We start from the raw sequence: 23,259 nt of genomic DNA on the forward strand, positions 1-23,259 counted from the left end.
TCAGAGTTGAAGTTCAGTTTAGTTCAGTTCAGTGTGGTTTAATTTTCACTGCTGAAAGTCCAAACACTGAAGAGCAAATCCATCAATATGCAGCTCCACAAGTCCCAAACCAAGCAAGCCAGTGGCCGCAGTTATGAGGAACAATATTCACCAATTGCCGAAAGTGAAGGAAAAAGAATCTTAAGAGAAACGAGGCTCAGTTGGGCACGACCATTTCTCCTCTGGCCAAACTGCAGTTTAGGCGCTGGAGAACGCTGGACGTCCATCATAAAGAAGCTGCAGGTGTGAGTGGGTCACTGGCGGGTGTTCAGGCTGGCCTACGGGAGTAGTGCGGAGACTCATTTGTCACTGGGGTCTTTCAGGAATCAGTCTCATGCTCTCCTCCTTGATTGCCACAGTATCTGATCAGGATAAGGCCTGGTCCAGGATTATGGACCATGAAGTCATGTCTGATTTTAGACTTATTACTCTAGCTGGGGTTGCAATTTTTTTCATGGCATAACAAGAACAATAGCATACAAAAATTTACCAATGTGGTACTTATAATTGTTAAACATCAACGAAACAAATCAACAGAGAATTAAAAATAATAATAAAATTACAGGGGGTATATATATATATATATATATATATATATTTCAAGAAATTCATTCATTCAGTTTCTTTTCGCCTTAGTCACTTTATTAATCGGGGTCGCCACAGCGGATTGAATCGCCAACTTATCCAGCTTATTTAAACAACAGATGCCCTTCCAGCCACAACCCAACACTGGGAAACATCCATACACACTCATTCACACACATACACTACGGACCAGGGGTGTAGTGGACATTTTAAAAGTGGGGGGGACAATTGTATGAAATCGAAACGTTCTCATTCTTAATCACCTGTTTCTAAATGGTCTGTCTCTAAAAGTAAAGGGGACAAATCCCCCCTGCTACAGACAATTTAGCTCACCCAATTCACTAATAGTGCATGTCTTTGGACTTGTGGGGGAAACCGGAGCCCTAGCTGGCACGAATCAGCAAACTTTTTGCTGTGAGGCGATCGTGCTACCCACTGCGTCACCGTGACGCCCATAATCATTGAATAATAAACACATTTGGCTTTAAATTTTATTATTGTGCCTCAAAAAACTATCCTAAAAAGAAAACTGAACTCCTCATTTCGTAAGTTTAAATATAAGATATTCAGCATCAAACCAAAACGTGTATTCAAAACTCTTTCACCAGATATATTAAGTAAATTAGTTAGTCACTTCTTTAATTTTATTTTTGACACGGTGAGGTTGTACAAATCTTTCGTTATATTAGATAGTGATGACACTGACTATTTCCCAACCTTTTTCCCTCTAAAGTAAAGTGAAGTTATTTTAAATCAAATAAAATGTTAAGAGTAAAGAAAATAAGACAAGAAAATTATTCTGAATATTAAAGATCAGAAATTAGAAAACATTTAGGCTACATAAAGACTTCTATCTGTTTACATGTGTAGTTAAACATATATAAAAATATATATTATATATATATATATATTTTTTTAGGTGAATCATTAAAAATGCTACCACAAGTGTTTCAAGCCCGATAACTAAAGTTAAGGTGATTCCCATATAGCATACCTATGCACTCTTCTACGCCATTTTGCAGTATAAATAAGGAAAGCCCAGTAAGGCCACACCCTTTCTCAATCACTTTTGGCACCGTTTTACATGTTTCTGTTGTAGCTGTAGTGTGATTTATTTTTTATTAATGTTTTATACTCTGTTGTCCATTAAGCATTTTCTTTGAAATGCTTCGTTTATCGTCACATTTTCAAGCATATTAATACAATTTGGAATTCAATCGCCTGATTGCTGACACCTGCTCACGTGACATCACAATCAAACCCTCGCTGCTGAGCTTCACGGTGAGTAGGGCGTTAAACAGTTGTTTCTGCTGTTATTTGTGAAATTATTGGATATTATTTAGCGATTTCTTCGGTGATAAGTAACGTGAATTTGTGATTTTAATGCACGAATTGGCTTTTAACATGTTTTTTAACGCTAAAACCAAAGCTGACATGGACATGAACCCACAAAGGCAAACCCGTGACATGAGAAACGTTTGAAATATTTAGACAAATTATTGGTTACAGAAAATGTTCAAAACTACATTTACGCTGTGGGATCTCCGGCTGGGTCAGTTGACATTTCTGTGTAGTGTTTGACTGCGGTCAGGACAGCCGCCAGTTCAAAATGAACGGTCATTCTAGCCCCCAACTTTCTGCGGTCGCTCATACTGCTTATTACGGTAACCCGATAGCGATAAAAACTGATGTTAACACAAATACTGTTGCTAATGCATGTTTGTTTGTTATGATAGACCAGCGTCTCCCACTGACTGATGATAAAATATAAAAAAATTACGAAAAAATAAGTTAATGCAACTAAGTAATCGGAATATCGAGAATGATTTATTCGTAGTTACAAAATAAAAGTCATTACAGTCTTATAAACGATACTGCTTTGTCACTGTATTAAAAAAAAGCTATATTAATACAGCGAATTCGTGTCACGAGACAGTTTTACCTCAGATTGATAGTTGGCATTATCACGGTGTTAACTAAACACTTCTCATGGGTATCTGACATGTATATATCTATGGGTATCTGATATGAAATTATAAAATAAGAGCCCTTTAAACCTTAAACAAAACACCTTTTGGCCCTGCTTAAAAAAAATAAAATAAAATAAAATGATTAGATATCACTGACCAGTTTTACCTCAGAATGATAGTAGACATTACCACGGTGTTAAACTAAACTGTTTCATGGGCATCTGATCTGAAATTATAAAATAAGAGCTTATGAAACTTTACTCAACACTATTTAGACCTGATTTAAAAAATAAAATAAATACATTACAGGCCAGTTTTACCTCAGAATGATAGTAAACAATACCACGGTGTCAAATAAACACGTCTCATGGGCATCTAAAATGAAATTATAAAACAAGAGCCCTGCAAATCATACACAAACCATTGTGCAACCAAACTGCATCCTTAGAGCTGGCAAGACATTGAATTTTACTCACCTGACATCACAACCTAAATCAACCTAATATTAACATGGGACATGTGCTTGCCTGGTAATATTCAAATTGACTACAGAATGTTACGTTTACACACATCCACAAATTACATGTAAATGCATCAGCTTTTTAGTGTAATACTCACTACTCTTGAGTACTTTTGAAAGATCTGCTTTTTACTCTGAATGAGTAATGGTACTTTTAATTAAGTATGATTTTTCAGTACTCTATCCACCTCTGTGTGTGACAGTCCCTACATTGTTTACCACACTACTTTGAATAGTCGGTCTGAAATCGCATGCAATTATAAATTCAAAACAACATTAGTACTATTTAATTGTCTGTAAACAGTGTTGTACTTTGATAGTTGTTGGCTGCTAAATGGTTTCCTTATTTATACTTTACAAAACATGATTTACAGAAATTATATTACTAAGCAAAATGTCTGAATGTGCGAATATAAAACCAGTTTACCCCAGTCAGAGACCATTATATGTGGAGAATGTCACTTTACTGAACAGCTGTATTTAAGAGAGCCTCGTGTTGGTGGGATATTTGAGCTGGTAATGAGATTGCTGTGGTTCAGGCTTGGATTGCAGAAGCGCTGGTGTCAAAACTCACTCCGCCTCTGAGCTCAGGGGTCTCTCCTTACAGTCTACAGCCACTCAGGAGTAGGGATGGTCACACTAGATGCCCTGACCTCTGTTTCTCTCTCTTTCAGTGGATCTGTGGAGGGAGGATGCCGGTGTTGGTGAGGCCGCTGGTTTCTGTCACTGTGTTGACTCTGCTGGGCTGGTGCTGGTACAGTTTTAGAAGGAGGAGAAAAATTAAAGCTTCTCTCTGGACTGAAGAAGAGAAGTGTTTGTTAGACGGAAGCAGCCCGGTTCAGTTTTCACCTACTGACAACGGTGTTTTGGGGCAAAGGTCAGTAGTTTAGAGTGTGCATGACTTGTGTGTTGTTTTAAGTGTGTGTGTGTGTGTTTGTGTGTGTGTGTGTGTGTGTGTGTGTGTGTGTGTGTGTGTGTGTGTGTATATATGTGTGTATGTATATGTTGTTTGAGCTATACTTTTGTCTTAAGTCTTCGGCTAAGAATGAAAATTAAGTTTTGGCCATTCATTTAAAGCAGAGATGCCCAAAGTAGGACCCTTGTGACCTTTGATTTGGCCCACCATCCCATCTGAGAAAAGTGTACGAATGATCAAGAGGGTTGGGGTGAATGCCTTTAAAAGAGATTGTCATTTATAATTTGACATAACCCTCTTTGTTTGTTTGTTTGTTTTATTGCTGCAGCTACCAAAAAGCACGTTTCAATTAAATGTTGTAAATGAATCAGATTTTTTGCAATGCAAATAATGTCACTCAATGGATAGAGGACTATGCTGAACACATCGGCGAGCAAATCAAGGCAGAAACTTTTACACTTAATTTAAAAATGAAAATTTAGTAAAAAATGCTCTAATAGTTAATATAAAGCAATGTTTTCTAGTTATTTTTAATTGTTATTAAATAAATTAGGAAATTACCCATGGATACTGAATTTACCTCAGGCCCATTAGTCTCAAATCAAATTTGGATTTTGGCCCTTTATAAGAAAAATTTGGGCACCCCTGATTTAAAGGAATAGTTCGCCCCCAAAAATAAACATTTACTCATTATTTACTCTCCCTCAAGTGGTTCAAAGAAAACCAAAGAAAAAAGTGAACAGATTGCAAAATAAATGTAAAAATATTTATCAATAACTATTGTGTGATTTTAAAATTCAACTACAACTGTGCACATTCCCCCTCAAGTTTTTTTTTTTGTTGTTGAAAGTTTAAACTTTTTTATGAGAAGTAGAATGCACATGTTTCCACCCGTTTTGTGCATACACCACATTTTTAGTTAAGATAAATTACCATTGTTTTCTGAAAATGTTTATTTTAGAATAGAACTTCTTTAGATACGATAGCAATTTGTTTCTGTGAAAAAATTGCATGTTAATTACTTCAAACCAGTTTCATAAGTGATGAAAATCTAATCTTCAGTTTAACCATTGTTTATAACAAAAAATGTATGGGTCAATATATGTTATTTCGCCAAAATAATATTATATTTGTACTAATCATATAATGTGCATACGTGTGTGTGTGTGTGTGTGTGTGTGTGTGTGTGTGTGTGTGTGTGTGTGTGTGTGTGTGTGTGTGTGTGTGTGTGTGTGTGTGTGTGTGTGTGTGTGTGTGTGTGTGTGTGTTTTTATTCATGCAAATATATTGCATCATTCATGCTTTTAGCAGTGGGGCTAATGTTTACATTCTTGGGGAATGGAAAATCTAGGTTCATGCCAAAATTATCCTGACCTATCCAAGTAATTTTTGTTTTAGAAATGGATCGAGATTGAGATTCAAGGCAGACACCAGACTGCTTCTGTTTTTTTTTTTTGTTTTATAGTGACCTGAAGATGAATCAAAACATCTCCAGATCCCCTGAAATTACAGAGTTAACTGACACATCACCATTTGTGGAAATGCACAAGTTTACCAGTACCTCACCTGTAATAGGCCTCAATGAGAGGGTTCGGCCTGAGCCAGAGGGAGAAGTATCAATTCGTTTCCCTGAAACAAACCAAAGCAAAAAAGAAAAGGACGATTTTACTGGTGAAGTTCATGAAGATGACTTTACTGATGATAAAGATGGCAGCAGCCTGTCTGATTTCTCCCCTGAACAAAGCCAGGAGAACATGGAGATCATCAGTTCTGTTCTGGTCCAGCAAGTAATACACACAACAGAAAACCAGCACTCCAGCGATCCACTTTCGAGACCTCCAAACAGTGGATTTCAATCTGCTTCTCAAGATCTAGTTCAGCATCAAAGCATCAGTGGCGATGACAACGACAGAGAAACCGGCTCATTCAGGAAAAAACTGCTCAGTGATTTAGGAGCTTCTGTTGGAGATGATTCTGGATGTAATTCCAGCTTCTCAGAGGATGTTTCCGGTTCGGAGGGACTGACCTGTGAGATCTCAGAGGAGGAACAAAGCTTTTTAATGACAGAATCAGACACAACCAGCATAGACGGCAAAATGATTCCCAGCATTCTCGGAGAGGGAGAGGAGGAGGCCTGGCATGGTACGTTTGTATGTATATTAAAACTTTTTTTCAAAAAAGGGAATTAATTCACTAATTATTAATTCACTGAAAATAAAAAAAAAGTTTGTTTTGGTAAATTTCAATCAAAATCTGAGCATTTGCTTCGGCATTTGGAGTTGTGGTTTTTCTCTGTTGATGTCAGTTTGATGCTGCAGCCACAATATTCTTAACCACGCCCCTCTTACTGTTATTTTGCATTGAGGTTATGATGTGCAAAAAGAAAGACCCACCTCCTACTCAATATCCCATTTCACCTGGAAGTACAATAACATACTGAAATAAGTCTCAGAAACTTCTGGTTTACACAGATTTAAGATCGGTATCGACCGATAATCATATTTATTGACTCGATCAGTACTCGCCAGTCTTAGTAAATTTCAGTAAAGAAGTAATGGATTTATAGGTGCGTATTTTAACTTCTTATGCATCAAATGTGCAAACTTTTTCTTGATTAAGACATGTTGAATTCTTTTTTTTTTTTGTCATTTGCAATGTTGCTGAATTGCATTGTTTGTAATTTTTCTTACCTGTGTGTATTATTTTCTATAATGTTGCTTCTGGCCATGACATGTCCACACTAAATTGTTAAAAAAAGATGTGTTTAAGGTATTATATGCAGCATCCTTGATTTATTCTCTTAGCTAAGGCAGGATCCTTACTTGAGTATCATACTTGGAGGGAAAATGTGCTAAATGAATACAGTACAAGGCTGAAGAATTAGAACTGGTATCGGTATCAGACGATCACCAAGACAAAGAGTCGATACTCTGTATTGGCTGCTAAAGTCATGATTGGAGCATCCCTACTTAAGAGCATTGTTTTTTTATTATTGGGTAATTTAATACCTTTTAAAGTCATCAATATGTTATATAAGACATATAATAGAGCCATCATAGGGAGACAAGCTAGGCATATTTTTCTGTCAATGTCACAGAAACAAACCTTTGTCTTCAGTTGCAGAAGGCATGAGATAACATAACTGTTCAAGATCTCAGGGAATGCATTCATACTCTGAAGGAGAGATTTACTGCTACTATTGCTGCAAAAGGTGGAGATTCATTCATCTCTTCATTTTCTTTCAGCTTAGTCCCTTATTTATTAGGGTCCACCACAGCAGAATGAACCGCCAACTATTCCAGCATTTGTTTTACGCAACAGCCGCAACCCATTACTGAGAAACACCCATACGCACATACAGTGGCCAATTTAAATCATTGACCTATAGCGCATGTCTTTGGACTGTGGGGGAAACCGGAGCACGCTGAGGAAACCCACGCCAACATGGGGAGAACATGCAAACTCAACACAGGAATGCCAACTGACCCAGTTGGAACTCGAACCAGTGACCTTCTTGCTAAAGCAGAACGTGACGGTTATAGCTAAAAGTGAATGAAAAGTCACCTCATCTGATACAACTCATCTGGTTCAACTCGCTTCATTTGATTTAAAACTTAATCATAAAAAATAAAATCATGTTTTGGAGGCAATATTTTTAGATCTGTTAGAATATTGGCCACTGCATGTATTTTTGTTTTGTTTTTATGGATTATGTTTTTGGATATATTGCAAAGAGAAACGCATGCCTACTAAGTTTGAGTAGAAATGCTGTATTAACATTTATTTAAACAGTTAATTACGAGCCATTTTCAATCAGAGAGAGGATTCAGTCACAAAGCACTAACAAAATGTGTGCTGCATTCACATTGACACTGTCTCCAGGTTCAGGTGTTGAAAGCTGCATTGTTGCTGATACTCAAATGAGCAGCTTGGCTCCTCCTCCTTCCCCGCCCATCATCCAGTGGGACATAGAAGTGCCAACGGTGAGCCCTGCCCACAGACACACACGCACACTAATTATTCATTTCCTTTTTGGCTTAGTCCCTTTATTATTCTGTGGTCGCCACAGTAGAATGAACCACCAACTTACACAGTGGATGCCCTTCTAGCTGTAACCCATCACTGGAAAACCCATACACTCTCATTTACACACATACACTACGGACAATTTAGCTTACCCAATTCACCTCTTTGGACTGTTAGGGAAACCCAGAGGAAACCCATGCCAACACAGGGAGCACTCTGCGGAAACCCATGCCAACACTGGGAGAACATGCAAACTCCACACAGAAATGCTAACTGACCCTGCCAAGGCTTGAACCAGCAACCTTCTTGCTGTGAGGTGACATCGCTAACCTTGTAGCCACTGCGTCGCCACACTAATAATTTTTAAACACAATAGACTTGTGTTTGAATGTGTTCAGAGATGCTGCACAGCTATAAAAATGTATGATCTTGAAGTGCAAGACTCACTACACTACAACATATAAAGATGTTGAGGATTGTTTTAGATATAAAAAGAGTAACATGACTTCTATAAGTGAGAGAATGACCTTTTTTTTTTTTTTTTTTAAACTTATTATGAGGTAGAATATTGTTATTTGAAGGTTTAAACCAAGTCCTGTCTCTCCAGCATCTTGTTGGTCGATTGATCGGGAAGCAGGGAAAGTTTATGAACTTCCTCAAGCAGAGCTCTGGAGCAAAGATCTACGTCTCCACCCTGCCGTTCACTCACGATATTCAAATCTGCCACATTCAGGGTGCGTTTTCCCATGATGATGATTGTATTTGACTCTTTGCTAAAACTCAGTGCTGAATTCACATTTGTTTGTGTTGATCCAGGCTCACAACAGCAGGTGGATGAAGCTCTCTCTCTTGTCAGGAAGAAGTTCAAAGATCTGGATCTGAGTAATTGTGCTCCTCTGCCCTGCCTGCCCATCACATCCTGGGTGAGGATTTTTTGCGAATGTCAATTAATCTGGATGCATAATAAAAGTGCTTTTATTTGTGACCCTGGACAACAAAAACATTGTCTATTAGTGTCAACTTTTGGAAATTGAAATTTAGGGGTGATTTATATAGTGAACGTGTACAGGCTAAGCAAATTTAATACCCATGGCATCTGATGATACATTGAGATCTTTTGAAGCTAAATCATAGTTTGTAAAAAAAGATCTAAACATGTTTTACAACATTACTGTTACAGGGTGTCTGTGGGGTCTTAAAAAGTATTAAAAGTTGAAAATTAAGGCTCTTAAAAGGTATTAAAAAGTATTAATAACATTTTTACGAGGTCTTAAATTTTGTTCAAGCGTGTTTGACTTTAAAACAGCATAAATATATCTAAATATATATAAATTTTACTCCTAATATTAACAACGTGATGTCACGTAATTTGCGACAAATGTGGGAAGGTGATGTAACGCTCTCCACATGAAGCGAAACCATAGAGCGAAACAGACTGGAAAATGTAAGTTTTGAGTACTCCTAGTTGGAAAAAGACGAGTTTAAACAGTGTCTGAAGCCTAAAAACAACCGCGTAATTTATTCATTAAAGCTTTGTTTCTTTCCAGCTTATCTGAGTGCTGTTGCATGGTTGTGCTCCATTGATTTATTTAACCACAACTCTTTATTAACAACTGTTTATTAAGTTAAAGGCTTGGTACTGATTTGAACTTTAAAGTGGCAATGAGGTCTTAAAAAAGGTACCTTTAGAATTTCTGCATAGACCCTATGTTAATCCACAGCCTCAGAAAATTATCCCAAGTGTGTTTGGGAAAGCCTGGAGCATGAACAGCCAGTAGCCTTAACATTTTAACATGTATTTTGAACATTGTACTATTGCTAAATGTTTGCAACAGAGGAGGATAGGATGCATATGTTGTATTGCTCACTAAACTAACTTATTGTGAATGCTGCAATCGATATGAAAAAATTACCTTCAAATGTATGATCTCAAGTGGAAAGACTGACATCACCAATTTCAACCATGACCTACCAAAAAAAGAACTTTGCTGCAAGTATATTAGGGCCTTAAAGGGATAGTTCACTCAAAAATACAAATTCTGTTATTATTTTTTCCAGTTGCACCACACAAACGAAGATACTGAAACTCGGAAAAAAACAGCCGTTGACTTCCATGTTGCATAATATTCTTCAGTCTATCTTCCTGTTTTACAGAGGAATGTTTCGTATAGAAACCCTTGAGTATGAGTAAATGGAGAGGAGAGTTTTGGGTGAACTATTATTTAAAAGACGCACCACAGCAAGATTGACAACATTGACACTGAATATCCTGACAAGATGGCACATAACAATGTATGTCTGGTTGTGAGAGGTTGTTTGTAAGAGGTGTGTGCGTGTCTGTGTCTGTAGCTGCTGCTTCCTCAGGATGTGTTTGTGGAGGTGATGGTGTCGCGGGTGGAGGCGGCTCATCATCTGTTCGTTCATCAGCACAGTCATCCATCTCACCAGGTGCTTCCCACACTCATACAGGCCATGCAGCTCTGCTACTCTCAGCCGGGGTGTCCTAGCCTGCCCACTCCTGTTGAAGGTAAATCAACAAACAAACCTACTAAAATCAGCAATCATCTAATTTAGGGATATGCAACTTCAGTTCTGGAAGGCCACTGTCCTGCAGAGTTTAGCTCCAACCCTAATCAAACACACCTGAACAAGCTAATCAGTGTCTTTAAGATCACTAGAAATCTATATGAAGGTGTGTTTGCTTAGGGTTGGAGCTCAACTAAATTCAAATCAATCTAAATGCGTGTATTTCTTTACATATGTTGTAAATTATGGCTATTAATTTAAAGGAATAGTTCAAACAAAAATGAAAATTACCTCAATTTCTCCATCGACCTCCACTGATAGCCTAATTTTGTTTAAAAAAAATTTCTTTTATAACAAATTTCATTTGTGTGTGTGTGTGTGTGTGTGTGTGTGTATATATATATATATATATATATATATATATATATATATATATATATATATATACACACACACACATACACACACACATACATACATACATATATGGGTTGTCACGATACCATTAATTAATCTTACAATACTATACCAGCTGAAGTATTATGATGCCAAAAAGTATTGCGATACTGTAATTCATAACTCGAATTATAAACAAAATTGTCAGAAATAGTAAATTTTAGGTTATAATAGGCCTACCTGAATTTAATTCATAATTCCCTTAAGGCCAAAAAGTATTATTTGCTCCTCACTTCACCTAAAGTTTATTCATTCTTTTAGTTTATTTTGTAGATAACTGACCAACAAAAAATATATTAAAGTAAAGATACAAATTATAACGAATGAAATTTGTTACATAAGAAATTTTTTTAAACAAAATTAGGCTATCTGTGGAGGTCGATGGAGTCAGTGGAGCGACGACGCGAGGAACTGAGGAGTGATCACAAACTGAAGAGCGGGGAACGGGGGCGGAGTGGAGCGACAATACAGGGAAGCGTATACAAACTGAGGAGGTGCGGGAGCGGGGTGGAATGTTCATGCGGGGAAGCGTTTCTCAAACTCAGGAGGATATATATATATATATATATATATATATATATAAAAAATTTACATTTATTTATTTTTTGCATTTGTTTATTTTTGCTAAATATTTAGTTTATTGTTTGCAAAATTTATTTTACAAGTATATATGACCTTTCATTGACTCCATAAGTTCCTACTACTTTCATACTGTTGTAGGAAGTAAATACTATGTGTAATAATTTTGTGTTCAAAAGAAGAAGGAAACTCAATGTGTTGAATACGAGAAGAGTGAATAAAATGACAATTTTCAATTTTGGGTGAACTATTCCTTTAAATTGGTCTCCAGAAAAATTGTAGAGTTTGTATCGTGTATTAACATGTAAAAATCTATTTTATGTATTTATTTGTTTGTTGTTTTTAATTGTATATTAATGAAATGTTTTTGCCATTAAAAGAGTAATTGTTGCTCACATGGCATTAAACATGATGATCCCTTTAAATTGATGATATAATAATAGATAGATTTTTTTATGCTGTTAACACCCCCCTTTTTTTATTTTTGCCCTGAATGTTGTGCACAGTTCTTATTTATTAAACTGTTGTCTAAAAATCAATAAGAAGTTAATTTTGTCATATGTTAGACCCAGTACTTAAAAATAAAATTTAAATTAAAGGGAAAGTTCACCTAAAATGAAAATGTATTACCGTTTCAAAACGGTATGTGTCTGTGAATTTTATTTTTTATTTTTTGCAAAAAGTTTGAAACATGTTGGTTAAGAGCTGCAGTAAATGTTCTATAAACATATTTAACAAACAATTTAGTTGCAGATTCTATAAAAAATTAATTAGCAAATAATTAACTAAATATTATATGTAATTGATTACAAAAATATTATTCTAATAATAAATGTTGCCATTGACACTTGATCTAATAAATGTTTTTGATAATAAATAAATATTCTTATGTATTTTTTTAGTGGCTTATATACAGTAGATGGCATTACTTGAAGATTTGATTATCTATAGAAATTTACTAGTCATCTAGTTTATAACTGTGTGCTTGTGTGTGTGTGTGCGTGCGTGCGTGCGTGCGTGCGTGTCTATTTCAGTGGGTGTGGTCTGTGCCGCTCCGGTAACAGGAAGTGGCTGGCAGAGAGCACAGGTCATTCAGTATGATGGAGAGACTGGCACCACTCATATCAGATATGTAGATAGCGGAGGATACGACACCGTGAACAGCACCACCCTCAGGCAGATCAGGTCCTGTGCTCTTCATCGTTGACTGTTTTTATTTTTATGAATTAAATCTAATATTTTAAGTCTGTTTTCACAGGTCAGACTTTGTGACGTTACCTTTCCAGGCTGCAGAGGTTCTGCTGGACAATATCATGCCTTTGCCAGGTAAACATAGGCCTATTTCTGATTTAAAATTCACTTTGCAGTGCTTTTTCTGCTCATAAATATCTGGTAGATTAAAATAAATAAATACTTTTGTACATTGCTAGGTGATGAGGAGTTTTCTCTGGAAGCCAAAGAAGCACTGGAGGAATCAACTGCTAATGTGGCCCTAATTCTAAAGGTTATAACACACAAACAAGTTTCTGTTGGTTGTTTTCTGATATTGTGGATCTAGATTATTTCCACTTTAATGCATCATTTCAGGAGACTAGGATTTCTCAGAATGCTTTGTCTGCTGACATGGTTCCTACGCTTCTTGAAAGTACTTTAAAGGCCTGAAAAGTACATAAACACAGGTCCTTGAAATGCTTGAATTAAATTGAATTAAATAACATTTGTTTATGGTTTTATTTTAACATTTGTACTCCATTGTCAAAAACAGAACAAAAAAAACTGAGAAATTCTTAAATTAATAATGGTACATTTACATCTTGTACGATAAACTTAAAAAATAATGCACATTTTCACTTATTCCAGAAATAGCATTTGAATATTGCAAGTACTGAATTCAACAAATTTTATTAAAGTTCTTTGAAAATTACATTTTAACGTAAATATTAAGTGTAGGTGAAATGTTAAGTACAGTAAGGACTTTACAAAGGTGCTTCATTTAAAATTAATGGTGCTTTAAAACGCCCTTGAAGATCCTTGAATCTTGTATGAGAACCCTGCTGTTTCTGATGTCTTTAATAGTTCAGTAATACTTCTCTACCATATTTCTTAAAATACAAGTCAGTTTTTTTCTAATTAAAACAAGTTGTAACTTTTCATTTAAAAGCCAATAACTATTGCAATTAAGTCAAGCAAGCATAAGAGCTACACATTTTGGTTGTATTCTAATGGGAGAAAATTTTGTATACAAATTTACACATCCTACTAGTTTCAGTTTGATGATGTGTTTAGGCAGATTTACTGAATTATTGTTGTTTGTAGTAAATTCCACTGTGGTTTGTACTTTATACTTGCATTCTAAGTATGTTTTGTGGGCTAAGGAAATATTTTGTATATATCTAAAACTTTAATTCTTAATAACAAATTTTTTTCAAAATCTTAACTTTGTTCTTAATGGTTCTGTTTTCTGGAAACATGTTCATATATGTGACTGGTCACAAACCGTACAATTGAACCAACATTAAATTGTAAACATTTGTACATTTAAATAACCCCCAGTCTCTCACAAAAATGTTTAATTACATAAAAACTTTCAGCTAAAACCACTTATTCTCTTTTATAACTTTTAATTAATAAGTGAATGTGGAAAGAATTGCTAAGTTTTACTTTTTCATTTATGGTAATGCTGCATTTAGAATTGTTGTTGTTGTTTTATTATTATTATTTTTATTATTATTACCATCATCATTGACCCATTTGGTATACATCATATACATATGTGTGTGTGTGTGTGTATATATATATATATATATATGATGTGTAACCAAGCATCATTAAAACAACATTAATTCATTCATTCATTTTCTTGTCGCTTTAGTCCCTTTATTAATCTGGGGTCGCCACAGCGGAATGAACCGCCAACTTATCCAGCACGTTGTTACGCAGCGGATGCCCTTCCAGCCGCAACACATCTCTGGGAAACATCCACACATACATTCACACACACACACACACACACACACTCCGGACAATTTAGCCTACCCAATTCACCTGTACCGCATACCGCTTTGGACTGTGGGGGAAACCGGAGCACCCGGAGGAAACCCATCGAATTGCAGGGAGAACTTGCAAACTCCACACAGAAATGCCAACTGAGCCAAGACTCGAACCAGCGACCTTCTTGCTGTGAGGCGAAAGCACTATCAAAACAACATGTTACTCTAAAATATTTATGTATAATTTTACACGATTATATCTTCAAATATTATTATAAAATAATTATTAATGGGTTATTAAGAATGATTCTCTTACTAAAATGTATGTTTTTATTAAAAATGTTTATGCACGTCTCTTCAAATGCAATTTAAGTGTTAAAAAGATAGTTCTTCTAAAAAATGTAATTCTGCCATCATTTACTCAATCTTGACTTGTTTTAAAGTTGTTTGAGTTTTTTTTTTTTCAAAAGAAGATATTTTGAAGAATATTGTAAACCTGTAACTTCTGACTTCTACAGTATTTGCTTTTCCTACTATGGAAGTCAGTGTTTACAACTTTCTAACATTCTTCAAAGTATCTTTTGTGTTCACAGATCTTTTGTGTTCACAGAAGAAGAAACTCAAACTGGTTTAAAACAAGGCAAGGGTGAGTAAACAATGATGTAAATATCCCTTAACAGTTACTAGCTTTTAATTAAACCAAACTACAGCTTTACAAAATAAAGTTTGCTTCTGTATAAACGTGAATGATGTTGTTTGTGTTCAGGTGACTGGCAGTCAAGATGGACTTCCTCTGGTGCACCTGTGGAAACAGGCAGGAGACGAGGTATTTAATGTCACTCCTTTTTGCCTAAACAGATCTAAAATGTCAGCTTAAACTGTGTTGTATGTGCTCTGTGTGTCTGCAGATGGTTCTGATCAACAGATCACTGGCTGATCAAGGGTTTTTCAGCTGGTTTGACACTCAGTGATCCTCCCAACACCCATTCACACCGTAAATCCTCTTTTACACTTAAGTACATTTGTTTGTTGTACGGAGATTGTGTTGGAAACCTCATTTTTGAATATTTTTATTTAAAATGTTGATATGATATAAAATGTTATTATGATGTTATTTAACAGAACATTGAATTAATTTATAATCCCAGCATGCATCGCAGAGTAAATCTGACTTAATGCAGTACACCAAACTGCTCGTAGGATACTGGTGTTAATATTGGACTGTTTTCTCAGATGGTCTCTTAAATGATGTTGGGTTGAAAGCTTGTGTTATGCTGAGGTATTTTGATATTGAGGTATGTTGTTTTTGTTTTGTAGTCATTTGATTTGTTAGCTCTCAGTTTTGTATTTAGTTGTGTTTGAGGAAGATAAGAGTGATGATGGTGCTCTCTGACTGAACTCTATACTTTTACACTGACGCTGCCAAACATCTCACTGCTGTTGGAGTAAAAGGTCTGTGGAAATCACAAACATTGTTGCGCTTCGTCTCTTGTGCCTGTGATGAATTTAAAACATGAACATTTTGCATCACAGGATATTAGGGATTGTCATTACCATAAAACAGCTGGCAAATCATTTGTTTTTAGCTATTTAGTACTTATGGCTTCATTTATAACACTTAATCTGTACAAAGATTACATGCATAATATATTACATACACCATAAATATATACAGCGGGGGGAAGAAAATGGCATCATAGAGTGAGCACGCGTTTTAAGGGAGCTCCTGTGGCATTAGCTCAAATATTCGGTAAATATATACTTTCACTCAGTGAAATCAGTATGCCTGGCTAGAGAGAGACTGTGTCATGTCTTTAGATCAATATTTTTTGAAAGGATCTGACAAAATGCCCAAAACGAAAAAAAACGTCAAAGTTCTACCACTAGCGACGTTGAGCAGCAAGCTGATGACGCGGGTGTGAGCCGTGATGAAGTTCCAGCTCCAACGGCCATGGGCATTCATCCTCTGTTATTTCTTCCTCATTTCTTCTGTCTTAAATCTCCATATGACAATTGATAACTTTGTGACTGTATGATGATGATGGTCAGCTCACTTAAATCTGCAGTAGGCTGAACGTGCTTTTCGGTTCAAATAATGTACCAGGCCTTTATTGGTCCGTTAAGATGAGCTTTTTTTATTGGCTACCGAAATGCTGGTCAGTGCGTGGTTGAAATATTGATTTATTTACAGTACTCTGTAACGAATTGTGATTTTAAAAGTAACGAATTGTATTACTCCGCTTAATTTGTACTTAAGTACAAGTCAAATTACAGGCTTAAAATTCTAGTCATGAAAGTACAATTACCCCAAAAATGTACTTAATTACAGTAACGTGAGTAGTTGTAATTCGTTACTCCCACCATTGCTGATAATAATGTCAGTTTACATAGAGAAGAATGTTTATGATAATAATAATAATAATCATAATAATAATTCCTTACATTTATATAGCGCTTTTCTGGGCACTCAAAGCGCTTTACACATGGGGGGGGGTCTCCTGATCTACCACCAATGTGCAGCATCAACCTGGATGACGCGATGGCAGATATTTTGCGCCAGACCACACACCAGCTGATTGGTGGAGAGGAGACAGTGATGAAGCCAATACTGGTTTGGGGATAGTTAGGAGGCCATGATGGACAGAGGCCAGTGGGCAAATTTGGCCATTAAAAATGGGATTTTTAATGACCACAGAGAGTCAGGACCTCGGTTTAAAATAAAATTTTTCTGATGTTAAAATAGGGTCCAAATCCCTCCCGTTTTGAGGCCCACGATAACGTGATTGTTTCTCCAGCCACTGATTTAATTGACAGCTGCATATTAACGTGTGTCATATCAACAAGACAGGATGTGTGCAAAGCAACTGGGATTAAAAGATCTGTTCAGCGCTCTGTGATCATCAATCATCATCAAATGTGATCAAGAATGAGTTTTGAGAAACACAGCGATTTTACCGTCTATCACACAACCGCATGTCAATAAAATTACAATAGAAGAGGCTTCAATCCTGGTTTGTGGACATTAAATCAGGTTTATTTTGTACATTAACATTGCGGATATCAAAAACAGTACAAAGTTAAACGTGTGTGTGTGTGTGTGTGTGAGACAACATTGTGTGTGACCTATCGTGCTCATCGACTCAACTCAACAAATACATCAAATAATCATTGGAAAATTTCTTACTGTAGTTTTTTTTCACAAATGTAACGCGAGATCTGCTTCCTTCATGTCTGTCACTGTGCTGTTTATCTGACGCAGTCGAGGGTGGAGATTGAGGCACACTCTGACAAGCACTTGGAAACGGTAGGCAGGGAGCATTAAAGGCACAGGCAACAAAAACAGCTACAAAAGCTGAAAATTACAAACTTCTAAAAGGTCTAATAAACAATCTGATGGGTGTTTTGAGCTAAGACTTTACAGACACATTTTGGAGACACACAAAAATCTTATTTTAAAAATTAAAAAATAGGTAAAACAGGCGCCCTTTAAAGCTATTAGCAAATTAACTCAACTCATGTTGACAGTTCTGTTCCAACCCTAATGCAATGAAAACTAACTGATTGAAACCACTTTTTCATCTTAAGCACATTAATTTTACCCCCACGAAAATCTCTTTATCAATTAGATATGAGATTGTGTAAACCTTTGTCAGGCTGAAATCAAATATTTGTAAAGACAAAAATAAAATAACTAATAATAGCAATTCTTGCTCCATCAAGACACACAACTCCTCCCAGTGACTGTGGGAGTGTTCAGGTATTCATGTGTTCAAGTATTTATGCTTAGTTGCTTCCCATTGCTCTCAATTCTGATTTCTGTGAGTGATGCACACATCAAAGAGAACCATTAACGGTTAAGTTTCTATCATTTTCTTTAATATCATTTTTACTGCTTGATCATTGATTTACAGTTGTTCTTTTAAATGATCATCTATAGCATGAATTTTATACACGGAAATAGCATTTTTAGATTGCCATTGTTAAGGACTGGATAGCAGTGATAGGGATGCAATGCAACATTTATTAGAGGTTAACCAAAAAGTAGTCGAAAACGGGCAAATATCAGTAACAGAAATAAACTGCCATGCAAATCTCAATTATAATGCACACCCTTAATGATTTTGATATTATTACAATAAACTGTGTGCTTCATTCTGTTTGCAAGTTTAGCATTTAATGACATTCTGTGATGAAAACAATCACAAAACCAACTGTAAAGTGTTCATGTAGTTCTCAAATACAATGCACACCTTATACATGTTTTATACATATATAAAATTGTTTAAATTCCTCTCTAGTCAAAAACCGAAAGGGAAAGTGCCACGGTTAAGAAAAAAATGTAAACTGAGAAAAATTTATATGAACGGTAGTGGGAGCGTGACCTGAAATTACGATGCTGTGATATTCACAGCTCGATTTATTGGAAAGAAGTCTGTTGTCTACCAAGAAAAAAATCTATTCCTGAGTATTCGTGAGCAAAAATGAACATTGGAGAAGAAAGAATAGGCCTTGTTAGTGGTCTGTTTTGATTTCCAAGGATCAGATAGCCCTAGTCGTTGTGCAAATGTGTTTAAAATTTGAGTTGGTTAATGAACTCTGTTCAGGACAGTTTTAGATAGATCCTCAAGCAAACAAAGTAAAAAAAAAATCACCCCCTGAAATAATGTCTGTTTTGAATATCAGGAATAGCTGAAACATTTTTTGATATGAACATGTTGTCATCCCAATTAGGGGCATAAATACTTGCCATAATGACAGACACATCTCGAAGTTTGCCGGTAATTATGACATAACGCCCATTAGGATCGGATACAACATCTGTCAACTCAAAAAGGACACTTCTATGAATAAAAATAGCGGAACCTCTTGCTCGCGCACTAAACTTTGAGGGATACAGATGGCCCACCCATGCTCTTTTAAGCCGTTGTATATCAGTTGTTTTAAGATGGGTCTCTTGAAGAAAAAAAATGTAACCCTTAAGGTGTTGGAGATGAGATAGAAAAATGAAGTACTTCAAAAAAGAAAAGATAAAACAAAAACAAAACAACAAAACTTATCAACTTATCAATATAAAACCTAAATAGCAGAGAACCTGCTACACATCAATCTCTTAATGAAATTGCATACTGGGCTCCAGCTCCACAGAACTATGCAAATAAGCCTATAAATGAAAAGAAACAACTGGTCAGAACAAACAGCCTTTAACAAAAGCAGCAAGTATAAAAATTAACGGTCGACATAACGCTTCTCTTAAGCAGTGATAGGTAAAAAAGTTACAGTGAAAGTTACAGTGAAAGTTACAGTGTTGGAAGTCTTAAAATCACACAAATGTAAGATGATCCGTGCCAAGTGAGCTTTAGTGAGTCCCAGTAGTCATAAAATGTTTAGTGAACATCATTTGACTCATAGAATTACAGGAGTATACAAACGAGGTATATAGGTAGAAATAAGCACCTTGAAACATTTGTATAGAACTTTACACATATAACAATAATAGTTCACCAACCTCTAATAGTATAATTGACTATCATCTGAAATGCCCAGATTGTCGCATGTCAGATCAATACGTCAGATCCAGTAAAAAACAGCCTCAGGTTAGCAAGTGTCCAGTAGTTAAAATAAGTACTGCTCACACAGCTTGTGTCGTCTCGCGCCGATAAGCTTTAAGAAACTCATTGGCCTCCTGAACTGACGGCAGCCGCTTCTTCTTACCGTCCGATGTAGTAATGAAAAGTTTGGATGGATAATGAAGAGACTGTCTCATACGGTGTTTGAAGGTGTCAGACGCGGAGCACAGACGCTCTTGTTTCTGGAGGTCATTAATAATATAATAACACTAATACTGATATGGTGAAGGTGTTTTAGAATGGCGTTACAGTGTGCACAGCCTGCTGGTTTGATCATTTACACACATTTTTATCACCACATGATCTCTTTTAACAAAATCACATGACCTTTTTCAATGCGCATACTGAAATTTGTGCGGTAAAAGTGTTTCCATCGTTGTTTATGCACATTTTTTATAGAAAAAGTTTATCCTAATCTGTTATGCGCATATGTTTATGCGTATTTACAAAATGCATGCGCATCATGGCATTTCCATCAACCGGTTTATGCGCATATCCAAAATGCACTGGATGGAAACAGCTATTGGCATTATTTTAGTGGCCGTGGGCTGAAAAGTTTGGGAACCCCTGAGCTAGTGTGCTCCAAAGAGTCACAAATTATATCTATAAAACTGATTTAACACTTGCAGTTTTGGTGGAAGTAACAAACTGCTAAAGACTTTTTTCCACATCAATTCATACTGGTTTCTCATCAAATCTTGACCAATCATATACTCTCTAGCATTACATGTCCCACCCCCTTTTAAATCACCTCTCATTTGATGCACTTGAGCTCAACCAGTTAAGTCGCAGAAAATCATTCACAAAGTGCAAGATGACTACATGAAATGCTTTTTACGTTTACTTATGTGAGACAGTGATATGGTTTTACCTGATTATTTGAGATGTAACCTGCACCAAACATCTCCAAAAGTCTATGATGGAAACTGTATAATATTATAAAACAGAGAAGGCATTATAAGACATTTCTCATTTTTATTTTAATCAAATAAACACTCTGCTAAATGTTTCAAACAGTGTGAAAAGAAAGATGCAATATGCCAAACAGCAATACTGGAGGCCACTGTCAGAACACCCTGGGCTCATTACACGCGAGCAGTGCCACAGATATACAAGTCTCCCTTCTTGAATGGAATTATTAGTGAAACAGATCGACTTCCTGAAGATATTCTAATTATATGACCAGCACCTTTACATAGTATGCAAGTTTGACACCCGGTGGTTTAACTAGGTATAGGTTACAAGATTGACGACATCCCCACATTAAAAGGTGAGAGTTTTTGCCCTGACCAACCTGAAATCTCTATTTTAGAAACCGCTTCTATTTTTTTTACAGCTGAACAACAGGGTAAACGATGACAATGCTCACCTCAGGTATAGCTCATGAGCTTTATTCACTGCTAAATGCTAATAATGTGAGCTTAAATGTCATTTTACGTGACGGCGCATGTAGAGGCATGATAACGGCTGAGCTGAACAGATTGTAAAGACATTCCTTCATCTGTGTAGCTGAGGAGTTTGACGGCCTCTCCAACTGTGTTGAGAAAATTTCCATCCACTGCCCGGTAGTGGAGAGTGACATCTCCATCGGACTCATCGCAGTCTGGTCCTGCTGCTCTGGAATTGATCCGCCAGAGTGCTGATCTTGAACTCTGAGCCTTCATCTCTACAGACTGATGGCTCCAGCTGAACCCACTGATCTGAATCAACAATGTCAGCCCAAGACTGACACACAGAGAGCGGATGAAGGTTTTGTCCAGATGGTTTAGATACTGATCTTCCGCCTAAAAAAATAAAATAAAGTGATAAGTGATAGTAAATGGATAAAAAAAAAAGTAAAAAAAAAAAGAAAGATGTCTTCACTCTTTCAACTTTTCTAAAGCATTTAATTTGAAGTCAATGCCAGAAAAAATATACCATAAATAGGAAACACCTTGTGTAAGGCTATGGGCTCTACTTTAAAAGGTGCAGTATGCAAGTTTGATATCCAGTGGTTGAACTAGGTATTGCACTAGGCTTGGGCGGTAATACGGTAATATGTTATACCGCGGGATCTAAAAATAGCAACGATGTCAGTTTCAATACTGTTATACCATCATAAAATACAATGCACTTAAATAGGGGGCAAGTGTTAAATAATAAATATTATTTATTTAATGCCTACAAATGCGTATGCATGATTGTCATGATGAGAAAATGTTGAGAGAGAGAGAAGTGAGGTAAGGAGTCGCGCAACAAATAACCTGACATTTGGCAGTATTTCCAACTGACTCAGAGCACACAGTATTTCTCAACTGAACGAGAACTGAGACCAGGTAAATACAAACTGGAGGTCTGCATTCCTGCTGCTGCAGCGCGGGAGCCGACAAGATTTCTTGCGGTGTAGGAATAAAATTCAGAATAAAGCATGGAAACGGTCGGTAGCTCTAGTCTAATTTGAAAGGGAGCCGCCCTGAGGTCTAACAATATCACGCTCAAGTGAGTGAGCATGCATGGATGCTGTTTGTTTGTGTGTGTGTGTCATATAAGAGCACATCAGCGTTTAGATTAATCAGGAGTTTTTGCACAAACCATCGTGAAGACGTGACATTTCAATTTTAGACACCGTTTCTATTTCTGCGACACATGTTTAGCTTGTGTCGCATGTTTTGCGAGGGCACGGTGTAAGGCACTTGACCAGCCAGTGCACACAGCTGCCTCCTGACCAATCAGAGCACCCCAGGCCACCCAGTCGATCAAGAGAGCACATCAGCTTTCATATTAATCAGCGCACGTACGGCCCATGAAGAGCACATCAGCTTTCAGATTAATAAGCGCACATACGGCCACCTGACCAACCAGAGGACCCAGGGTCCAACTGACCAGTCAGAGCACACAAGGCAACCTGACCAATCAGAGCACCCTAGCTTTGTGTCCTAACTTTGCACAATACGGCACAGTGGCCATTTCTATTTATGCGACACATTATTAGCTTGCGTCGCATGTTTTGGTGCACACTTGACATTTTCGATTTTTTTGTGACATT

At 36.5% G+C, this 23,259-nt stretch overlaps 3 protein-coding genes across 8 annotated transcripts in view; 2 read left to right on the top strand and 1 right to left on the bottom strand.

Moving 5' to 3' along the window:
- Window positions 1–23,259, top strand: part of cuedc1a (CUE domain containing 1a) — a 529,149-nt gene that overhangs the window by 262,438 nt on the left and 243,452 nt on the right. The gene's annotated exons all lie outside the window — the stretch shown is intronic.
- On the top strand, window positions 1,848–16,077 carry akap1a (A-kinase anchoring protein 1a). Of its 6 annotated transcripts, none has more exons than XR_015501422.1 (13): window positions 1,848–2,288; window positions 3,789–3,991; window positions 5,496–6,172; window positions 7,913–8,013; window positions 8,664–8,790; window positions 8,873–8,979; window positions 10,406–10,583; window positions 12,652–12,802; window positions 12,876–12,943; window positions 13,048–13,121; window positions 15,201–15,253; window positions 15,374–15,433; window positions 15,516–16,077. XR_015501422.1 is itself a non-coding variant. In XM_087271204.1 (12 exons), exons 2-12 carry the CDS (start codon window positions 3,807–3,809, stop codon window positions 15,576–15,578), a joined length of 1,791 nt encoding a protein of 596 aa, XP_087127330.1. In that variant the 5' UTR covers window positions 1,848–2,288; window positions 3,789–3,806; the 3' UTR covers window positions 15,579–16,077. The 6 variants fall into 6 exon arrangements, 3 of the variants coding, with proteins under 3 accessions (XP_087127330.1, XP_087127331.1, XP_087127329.1); XR_015501423.1 differs by having other exon boundaries at window positions 1,848–1,985; XR_015501421.1 differs by having other exon boundaries at window positions 1,848–1,905.
- Window positions 19,947–23,259, bottom strand: part of si:dkey-65j4.2 — a 71,569-nt gene continuing 68,256 nt past the window's right edge. The window contains exon 3 of the mRNA XM_088651128.1: window positions 19,947–22,018. Coding sequence (XP_088507254.1) covers window positions 21,668–22,018 — 351 coding nt within the window. The 3' untranslated portion in view covers window positions 19,947–21,667. The remainder of the gene's footprint in view (window positions 22,019–23,259) is intronic.

This window comes from Danio rerio, chromosome 10 (assembly GCF_052040795.2).
Source record: "Danio rerio strain M-AB ecotype USA chromosome 10, GRCz13ab, whole genome shotgun sequence".
Classification (NCBI taxonomy): Eukaryota; Metazoa; Chordata; class Actinopteri; order Cypriniformes; family Danionidae; genus Danio; species Danio rerio.